This window comes from Solenopsis invicta, chromosome 2 (assembly GCF_016802725.1).
Source record: "Solenopsis invicta isolate M01_SB chromosome 2, UNIL_Sinv_3.0, whole genome shotgun sequence".
Classification (NCBI taxonomy): domain Eukaryota; kingdom Metazoa; phylum Arthropoda; class Insecta; order Hymenoptera; family Formicidae; genus Solenopsis; species Solenopsis invicta.
The window spans coordinates 10,619,817-10,629,297 of NC_052665.1; the positions used below are offsets into that span (position 1 = coordinate 10,619,817).

General features: G+C 34.4%; 2 protein-coding genes across 5 annotated transcripts; both read left to right on the forward strand.

Annotated features, from left to right (window-relative positions):
* Nucleotides 1–93: 93 nt before the first annotated feature.
* On the forward strand, nt 94–3,427 carry LOC105201330. 3 transcript variants are annotated; one of them, XM_039445907.1, is made up of 5 exons: nt 94–1,673; nt 2,045–2,294; nt 2,476–2,746; nt 2,906–2,983; nt 3,072–3,427. In XM_039445907.1, the coding sequence occupies exons 2-5, from the start codon at nt 2,047–2,049 to the stop codon at nt 3,159–3,161; spliced, it is 687 nt and encodes a 228-aa protein (XP_039301841.1). In that variant the 5' UTR covers nt 94–1,673; nt 2,045–2,046; the 3' UTR covers nt 3,162–3,427. The 3 variants fall into 3 exon arrangements, 2 of the variants coding, with proteins under 2 accessions (XP_039301841.1, XP_039301839.1); XR_003268780.2 differs by having other exon boundaries at nt 94–2,394; nt 3,072–3,322; XM_039445905.1 differs by having other exon boundaries at nt 94–2,294.
* A 569-nt stretch (nt 3,428–3,996) lies between these two features.
* On the forward strand, nt 3,997–9,202 carry LOC105193059 (solute carrier family 12 member 9). Of its 2 annotated transcripts, XM_026135619.2 has the most exons (10): nt 3,997–4,389; nt 4,611–4,888; nt 4,961–5,095; nt 5,539–5,876; nt 5,988–6,201; nt 6,267–6,536; nt 6,607–6,814; nt 6,916–7,704; nt 7,775–8,197; nt 8,284–8,482. In XM_026135619.2, exons 2-10 carry the CDS (start codon nt 4,621–4,623, stop codon nt 8,480–8,482), a joined length of 2,844 nt encoding a protein of 947 aa, XP_025991404.1. In that variant the 5' UTR covers nt 3,997–4,389; nt 4,611–4,620. The 2 variants fall into 2 exon arrangements, with proteins under 2 accessions (XP_025991404.1, XP_025991405.1); XM_026135620.2 differs by lacking the exon at nt 3,997–4,389 and having other exon boundaries at nt 4,621–4,888; nt 8,284–9,202.
* The last annotated feature ends 279 nt before the right edge of the window (nt 9,203–9,481 follow it).

The window sequence follows — 9,481 nt, forward strand, 5'->3', positions numbered from 1 at the left end:
TTATTCGTATGACGTAACGACGCGCGTTCGTCGATGCCGAATCAATAACACACAGAAATGCGGAATTGCGGACGTAAGGACTAAAAGATAAAATCTAGCTAATTTAATCTTTTTTTCCTTCGATATTCTCTTCTTCGTGTCACGGTTATCGCATGGCATTGCAAAATGAGGCAGTGATCTCAATAAAGGCGATCCATCTGCGCATATCCATCGAGTGTGTGTGTGTGTGTGTGTGTGTGTGTGTGTGTGTGTGTGTGTATTTCGATCGATGACAAACAATACGAGTAACGCGCTGGTGGTACGTTTCTTCACGCTTCATGAAAACGCTGATATCTGCACTGATCGCGGTATTCAGTAAACTGAAAGAAATTTACAAATTTACAATTAACAACGTATATATTTTTTCAAAGGAATAATCTCAATTACCTCTTCTACAACTTCATCACGACGCTCTTAATTCATTTCGGATTCAGCGGCGAGAAATTCATTGTCAGATGCGATTGAACATTTATCCCGTACTATATCTCGATTCGATTCTGTACTCGATTACATCGCCATATACCGATAAGATAGTGCTTATCGTGCAACTTTTTTATTATTCAACCTTCTATGTTCGTAATATTCGCATCTAATTAATGAATTAATTTAAGAATGAATTTTTCTCGTTCCTTTATATTTATTAAGTAACGCTATTGGTGAGTTAAAAAGAAATTTACAAAATTAATAAATTAATAAATAAACGTTGCTTGAAATAAATCAGCGCCCTGAGATGAATTCGTGAATCTTTTGAAATCATTAGACTTTATTATGCCTATAATTCGAGCATTGTACGCGAGTATAATGGAGTTTGCTTTCAAGAGCAGCGGCGCAATGAAACCCGCTATTGAAAATAATTATGAGATAATCCCGATGATACGAAAAGTTTATCGCAAAGGATCTTTTATCTTTTTATCTTTCACCTTTGACGATCGACCCAATAAGCTGACCTTGGCGAGAGCGAAGAGAAAAAAGTTGTATTACATTTTTCAAAAATATTATACACACTAATTTTCATTACGTTATTATATTAAAATGTGGTGTGTGTTTCTACGCTGTAAAGTAATTCTTATTTATTCTTATTTCTTTACACTACGAATAAAACACAATTTTTCTTTTGTCATCGATAATTGATTTGAAAATTGATTTGAAAATTAAATGTCATTTCTTCCTTTTCACCAATTAAAATCCGCGACTCTCTTCATAATTTTAATAGAGAGAGCTAGATGATCCTAGATGACTCCCCCCCATTTTTCTTAATTATTCTCAATTGTTCGAGATAGAGACGCGTGTTCGAATATGCAGCGTTAGAAATCTATCGTGATCGCGCGATGGCACCGCGTAAAAGTATATAAAAAGTGCGACAATGGAATTGTTAATTTTAAAACTGACTCGATTGGCAGCATTTGTCTAAATCGTTTGTCATATTTTTGCTAAGTGGCAGCAGAAATGCATGTCTAAATCTAAGGATCGAGTGTATTTACATAAATTACGAAGACTGCGCGAAAACGCATTGCACTAATTCTTATTTTGACGAACGGTCAGAAATGGAGAGCCTTCTCGATGCGCGAATACGTGACTTCGTCGACATGTGTTAGACACACGCACACACGCACACACGCGCGATAAATGGCTCGGTAACTATGCAAATTTAAATGCAGGAAGATCCAGATCCGTTTGTTAAACGCGATGAAGGCCTCGGCCGCGTTAACCCACGCAATTTTTCTTATTTTTATGCGTCGCGCGTCGCGCGTCGCGCCTCGCGCCTCGCGACTCGCAGAAAACTTCATCCCTTTCAAATGTGTCAGAATACTCATTGTCAGAATTATTTCACTTCGAGTCTTCGTTTCAGAATAATTGTCTTTTACAATCTTCTTCCTTCATATTAGTATATATTACACGTTTTGGCTAGAAAATGACGAAATAGTGCGAGAATTTAGCTCCAAATCTAATATCTTTGAACTTGAGAATGTTGTAGAAGAAATGATTAGAAAAGTAATGATTGTAGAAATGCAAGAGATGAACGATAATACAGTTTTGGAAAAGCAGCAAAAAGACATAAGCAGGATGCATAAGCAGGAAGATCGAGTGAAAGAGAGCTCATCGGTACAAGACAACGTTATACGAGTGATCGAGAACGTAAAAGAAACTAGCGGAGAGTTTCCTCTGATGGATGAGACAGTCGTGACGTTTTTACATGAGAAAAATCTAGTCTCTGAAACATTAATTAATACTAGTCTTGCGGATCAACGCGTCAGGTTAAAATTTGAAACAAATAAATTGTAGATGATATCACTTTTATAATAATCGGAATTGCAGCTTATAATGAAAATGTTGAAAAATAAATATTATCGCGACGTACGTTAGATTAATAAAATATATTATGTATATAATATAAAATTGACATCATTTTTCTTTCATTTTCTTCAACTTTTGCAGGCTTCTAAAGACTCGAAATTTAAGTGACGATGACATCAATTTGCAAGATTTATGGCTAAGATTGACGAAAGTCAAAGTAAATAGAAGCAGTGAATCTGTTGATTCTACATCTGACGGTTCATCGTCCAATGCTAGCGCCCAATTGTCACCGAATAGCATCTATCTAAAGGAAGTCTTGAGTAAACCTTTGATTCAAGCTCTTTGTGAAATTGTGGCGAAAAAACCAGCCGATCCTGTTGAGTATCTAGGCCACTGGCTACTTCATTATAAAGTCAGTTAATTTTATTTTACAATACAAAAATCTTTCCTTGTGTATTATATAATATTTTGTGGGCAAAACATATAAGATTACGTGGAATCTATTGTTTCAATTTATATATGTACATGAGAGAGAGAGAGAGAGAGAGAGAGAGAGAGAGATAATTTTTAGATTTGTGAGGAACGAGCTATACAGCAAAGAGAACGTGAGACGAAGCTTCCAATCAGCAGGGAAAAATTAGAATTGCAAGTACGGAAATATTATCTTGCGTCTTTTATCAATGTTAGTTAACTTATATTTGATTTTCATTAAAAAAAATATTTACTTTGTATTACAGAAAATTGAAGACAAGGATTTTTTTGTCGAGCGAAAGGATGAAGAGGAACATGGCGAAGATTGGAATTATTTCGATTATAACGAATTATGATCGATTGCAACAATTACTTATAAAAAGTTCAATTAACAAAATATAAAGAAGCGGAACCTAAAAATATAGAATTTCTAAAATATATAACAGTTTACATAATACAAAGTCAAAATTCAACTAACAAAAAGTAACTGCATGTAATTAACAAAAATATAATACTTAAAAAATGTACATGCATGTATTATTATAAGTATGCGAGTGCGGTGTGTGTATGCGCTCTTTATTTTTTGTTTAATGAACGAATAAAAATCGAGAAGAAAATTTAATTACATAAATTTACTTACCATTTATCAAATTCCTCTTCTCCCCAGTTCTCCCTGCTCTCCCTGCTCTCCCTCATTTTTGCTTCATCGCGTCGTCAGAAACAATCAGAAATGATCAGAAATACGCAAAGCGATTGAAGGACGCAGTTGTTAGCGCAGTTGTTGATCTCAGACAATTCTAACTTATTATTCTCCATCCTGTATATATACACGATGAACGATTAAGTAACAAAGTTATTTTAAGTTAAATTTTAATAAACATACAACGATTTGAATAACATCGTATGTGTACATACTACGTATGTACAAATCTAAATCGAAAATATTTAGTTAGATAGATTAGAACATAGAAGGTTACACTATAAATTTTCTTTAATAATAATGTTGCACCCTCTAGCGGAACATTTTTGTATAAAAACTGCGACTGTACCGACCATAGTTTCGAGCTATAGGGAATTTTTCCGTGACAATTTCGATGTCACTGGGGTCACAGGATCACACACACTTCTCTCTTTATATTGGACTCTACGTATAATAAGAATAGAGTCGTGCATCTCGAAAAATTGCTTATCAATGCTATCAATGAAAGGAGTCACTGATCCACACTGATCATCACTTATGTGTATATATACATATATACATACGGACACAATACGTCATATATATGTACTTTACACGCCTAGTCTGAAATTAATTACTTTTGTATCGAATTAATCATATTTATGTATCTTAACGCAGAAATTTCCAACACCCAACTTCAGACACGAAACATGCGCGATGCCAAATGTAAAGCAAGTATGTTAACCTAAAGAATCGAAATTGACATTACAGTGTTGGCGTTCGACGTGTGACATCATTATCGTATGACTAAGTGTCGGATATATATTCTTTTATATTTCCTTATACGCACAAGTGTAGTACATTGGTGAATGATATCGTTTCGAAAGCTTACTCCAACTTTTTCCGTAAGTGTATCTTTTAATCATTTGAGTGTGACTTTTAACTCCGTTTTTACTCCAAATATCTATGCAACGCTATGGATCGTTTATACATATACAATTTACTGTTATATATCGTTGATAAGGATTGCAACGTGTAAATTTCCTACGTACTTGAAGAACGATCTTTTATGCAGCTTTAAATTATCATTTATGTAATATTAATTTATGTAATATTCTTTATCCAGAGATTTAAAAATGATTGCGTCGGAAGTTGGCTCCACAAACACAGAACCTGTGCATATCAGAATTACGAGTGAAAAAGCTCCTTTGATCAATGGCAGGAGTATGCTTCAACGACTGAGTAATATTTTTAAGATTGGAAGGACGCCACACTCCGAGGGAGATGGCTACGTCGAGTTTGGTACTCTTGGTGTGGATACCACTCGTACATTGGGAACTTTTGCTGGTGTATTCAGTCCAGTTACACTGTCTATGTTCAGTGCCTTAGTTTTCATACGAATGGGTAAGTGATAATTTATAAAAATTTTTAATATTCAAATTAGCTGCTAATTATATTAGCTATTCATTTTTACAGGATACATTGTGGGTAATGCAGGATTATTTGTGACTCTAATTCAGTTCATTATAGCATATGGTATTTTATTATTCACAGTCGCATCTGTTTGCGCTATATCGACTAATGGAGCTGTAGAGGGTGGTGGTGCTTATTGTATCCTTTTCTTGCTGTTAGTAGTATTGTTAGTAGAGTTAGTAGATTATTTTCATCAAATAATCATCAAACACACACACACTCTCTCTCTCTCTCTCTATCTCTCTCTCTCTCTGTATGTGTGTGTGTGTATATATATATATATATATATATATATATATATAGAGAGAGAGAGAGAGAGAGATGTATATAGATACACACATTTTCTATCTTTATCTTTATTTATCTGGCAGAGATGAACTATGCCAGCTCATGTCAAGATAGCTTATCAACAGATTAATTTATTTTGTCTTGCTTATATACTCGATATTATAATATACTATTATGCTAGTTAAAAAATTTATTTTTCTATACATCTCATTATAAAATATTATTTTTATTGTAGCAGAGCATTAAATTTAATAAAAATATATGCAAGTATTTTCTTATTAATTTGTATACAGTTATGATCAGTCGTACGTTAGGACCTGAATTTGGTGGCTCTATTGGCACTCTGTTTTTCATGGCCAATGTAGTATCCAGTGCGCTTTGTATTTCTGGATGTGCCGAGGGTTTGGTTGAAAACTTTGGTCCATCCGGTTATTTGAGCGGCAAAACTGGACTCATACCAGATGGTCGATGGTGGAGATTTTTATATTGTTCCATATTAAATACCGCCAATCTTGTAGTTTGTCTGATTGGAGCAGCAATGTTTGCAAAAACCAGTGTTGCGATTTTAGCAGTTGTCTGCATATGTTTGAGTAGTGTTTTTATTAGTTTCTTGACTCAGGGTGCAATGGAGGTAAATAATTTTTATCTAAATATAAAAGAATATTTTGTTATACTTAGCTAATATATTTAATATTTTATTTGTAGTTGAATTTTGATTACCAAAGTTTCATTATGTTTTTAGATACCAATACCAGATGCAAATATGTTGGTACAAAATGTAACACAGCATGTAAATGGAAGTTACACGGGTCTTTTGTCTTCTACACTTTCCAGCAATCTCTATTCGAATTATAGTGCCGATTACTCAAGCGGAGGATCTATGACAGATTTTGCTAGCGTCTTTGGTGTATTGTTCAGTGGCGTAACAGGAATAATGGCCGGAGCAAACATGAGCGGTAAGTATTATATATTAATATTTGATGTTATATCACACATGTACCAACCATATAACAATTAATAGGTGAACTGAAAAATCCCGGCCGGAACATTCCACGTGGGACGTTATCTGCAGTACTGTTTACATTTATATGTTATATTTTATTGTCCGTACTGACAGCTGCTACTACTAGCCGTTTTTTGCTGCAAAATAATTTTATGTACATGATGCCGATTAATATTTGGCCGCCATTTGTCGCCGTCGGTATTCTCACAGCTACGTTTAGCGCTGGTTTAAGCAATTTGATAGGTTCTAGCAGAGTATTGGAAGCATTGGCCAAAGATAATGTATTCGGTAAGTAATTAAAAGACGATAAAAATTTAATTATGTAATTAAATGTCATTACCTTCTTCCTTGTCTCTAGGTTCGGGATTAAATTTTATCATACAAGGCACCTGGCGCGGTAATCCAATAGCAGCGGTATTAACTTCGTGGATCTTAGTTCAGACAATCTTGCTTATTGGCTCGTTAAATACTATCGCACAAATTAACTCGGTACTGTTTCTTTTAAGCTATCTCGCTACGAATCTTGCGTGTCTTGGATTGGAACTTGCTAGTGCGCCAAACTTTAGGTATTTTACTCCAGTCATCTGCTACATCTGCTAAATTATGCGAATTACGATTAATATAATTTATCTTTCGTATTTAAATTTCTTTCCTCTCTTCCCTTCAGGCCAACATTTAATTACTTCACGTGGCATACGGCGACCATAGGTCTTCTTGGAACACTGATAATGATGTTCATAATCAATAGCATTTACGCTTCCAGTAGCATAATTTTATGCTTAATACTGATCATTGTGCTACATTTATTCTCGCCAAGTAAAAATGCACCGTGGGGCAGTATATCTCAAGCATTGATATTCCATCAAGTCAGAAAATACTTGCTCATGTTGGATTCGCGCAAGGATCATGTCAAATTTTGGCGTCCGCAGATGTTACTGATGGTTGCGTCTCCACGTTCCGCGTGTCCTCTTATCGATTTCGTGAATGACTTGAAGAAAGGAGGACTATATGTTATTGGACACGTAAAGGTTGGTGAATTTACCGGTCAAAACAGCGACCTTACGATAGAGGAATATCCGCACTGGTTGAGTTTAGTTGACCATATGAGAGTTAAAGCCTTCGTTGAATTGACCGTGACAAAAACGGTGCGCGAAGGCATGCAACATTTAATAAGACTATCTGGCATGGGTGCGATGAAACCAAATACGATCGTTCTTGGTTTTTATGATGAAGAAACGCCAAGAAACTTTTTCTTAGATTCTCAATACGCGACGACGATGTTTGAAAATAGTACAATGCTTCCGAATAATACTGTATTCCCTCTGAGACAAGCAATGGGCGAAAAAAATCTAGATCCCGTTCAATATGTCGGTATGTGCTCGGATGTTCTGAGAATGAAGAAGAATTTGTGTCTGTGTAGAAATTTTCATCTGTTAAATAAAGCACAATTAACGAAGTAAGTAGAAATTTTTATTGTCCCAAAATTTTTATATTATTACATTATTATAACGTTTATTTATTTTTAGAAACTCAAATTTAAAATACATCGATGTATGGCCGGTTAACTTTTTCCAACCAACCGATCAAGATCCATTTGATACAACCTCATTATTCATGCTTCAACTCGCATGTATCATTAATATGGTACCCAGTTGGAAAAACCTACATCTCAGAGTGTTCCATTGCGAAACTACGGATGGCAGTGAGAGCCTAAGTATCTCGGATTCTCCCAATTCCGCGAGCGAATACCCTAGAATTTCAAATGAGCACAGGATTCGAAAATCACTAAATTTACTGAGAATCTCTGCATCGATTAAAAAAATCCCGGAATGGGGAGACCAGATTCGAGGATTGAAGGGTAGACCTTTGCTCGAGCCAAAAAATCAGTATGACTCAAGTACAGAATCCAATAATGTTTTGAGTAACGTGTCTCGAGCTTATATATTGGGGTAAGCAATTGTTAACTCGTTCCATAATTATAATTTTTTTTTTTTTGCAAAAGGAAAAGATATTATTTATTAATTTTACTTCTTAGCGTTAATCAACTGATAAGGCAGTATTCTGCTCAAACTGCGACAACATTTATTTATTTGCCTGGCCCACCAACTTCAAACACTTGGGATGAGGATGACATGTACCAACAGTATCTACAATCGTTGACGGAATTAACTGTTGATTTACCACCGACAGTTTTAGTACACGGTGTTAGCGCTGTCACATCAACCACCTTATAACAAAATGAATAGATATGGAAATGATTAACATTCTCCATTGATAAGATGAGAAAATACTTGAGAAGAAATATGATTATATGATTATATTTATTCCTTAAATTATGATATAACACTACTAGTAATTTAAAAAAAAAATTATTCAATGCACATAAATATCGGATATAACTATAATTTATCATATCTCTCGTTAGTAACAATTAATGATAATTATTTTACGATCGAATACATCGATAGTATTGCAAAGCAATAAGTATCGGTTTAAAATTAAGGGAAAACTTTTTGTCACGTCCGAAAGAAAGTTTAAATGTTACGAGTACTAAAATTTATTACTGTGATAACCAAAGTATTGTATAAGAAATTCTTCAAAGACGAATATTTTTTAAAAATGACTGCTAGACTAAAAGTGTAAATATATTGACAGATTACAATTATATATAATGAGAGCTTCCCAGCAAGAGACAAGCGAGACATGAGAATCGTTTTGTTCCGTCTTTGTCTTTTACCAAATATAGTATCGAACAAAAGTGCAGAATGACTCCTGTGCATTGATTCGTGTCACTTGCTGAAAAACTCCCAATGTGTCTTAATATATTCCACGTGTAAAGTACCATTATATTGTATCACTCTTTTATATCTCATTTCATATTATCATGAATATTATTCAGTAATAATTATGAGTATTCAAATATATAAATAAAAATTTATTAATATTGAGTATAATTATTGGAAATTTACTCCCAATAAAAGAATCAATAGTATTTCGCATTTGCAAGTGTTTCTACACTTGATAATATAAATATGTTTGTGATAATAAATGTAGATAATACTGGATAATATACACCTCGTGTCTCAAGACGAGGAAATTTAAATTCGTTTAGTCACGTGCGTTCGCGCTCTTCGTTCGATTCAGATGCGCCTTAACGTTATTGCGCGCACACACACACACACACACACACACACAAAACACAAACACGAATGTTGCGAATGCGTCGTAAAGGG

Coding starts and splice junctions, on each gene's coding strand:
- LOC105201330 (XM_039445905.1), top strand. CDS start 2,020: ATGATTAGAAAAGTAATGATTGTAGAAATGCAAGAGATGAACGATAAT. Junction 2,295..2,475: donor CTTGCGGATCAACGCGTCAG/GTTAAAATTTGA, acceptor CAACTTTTGCAG/GCTTCTAAAGACTCGAAATT. Junction 2,984..3,071: donor GGGAAAAATTAGAATTGCAA/GTACGGAAATAT, acceptor TTTGTATTACAG/AAAATTGAAGACAAGGATTT.
- LOC105193059 (XM_026135619.2), top strand. CDS start 4,621: ATGATTGCGTCGGAAGTTGGCTCCACAAACACAGAACCTGTGCATATC. Junction 5,877..5,987: donor TGACTCAGGGTGCAATGGAG/GTAAATAATTTT, acceptor TTATGTTTTTAG/ATACCAATACCAGATGCAAA. Junction 6,815..6,915: donor GCTAGTGCGCCAAACTTTAG/GTATTTTACTCC, acceptor TCTTCCCTTCAG/GCCAACATTTAATTACTTCA.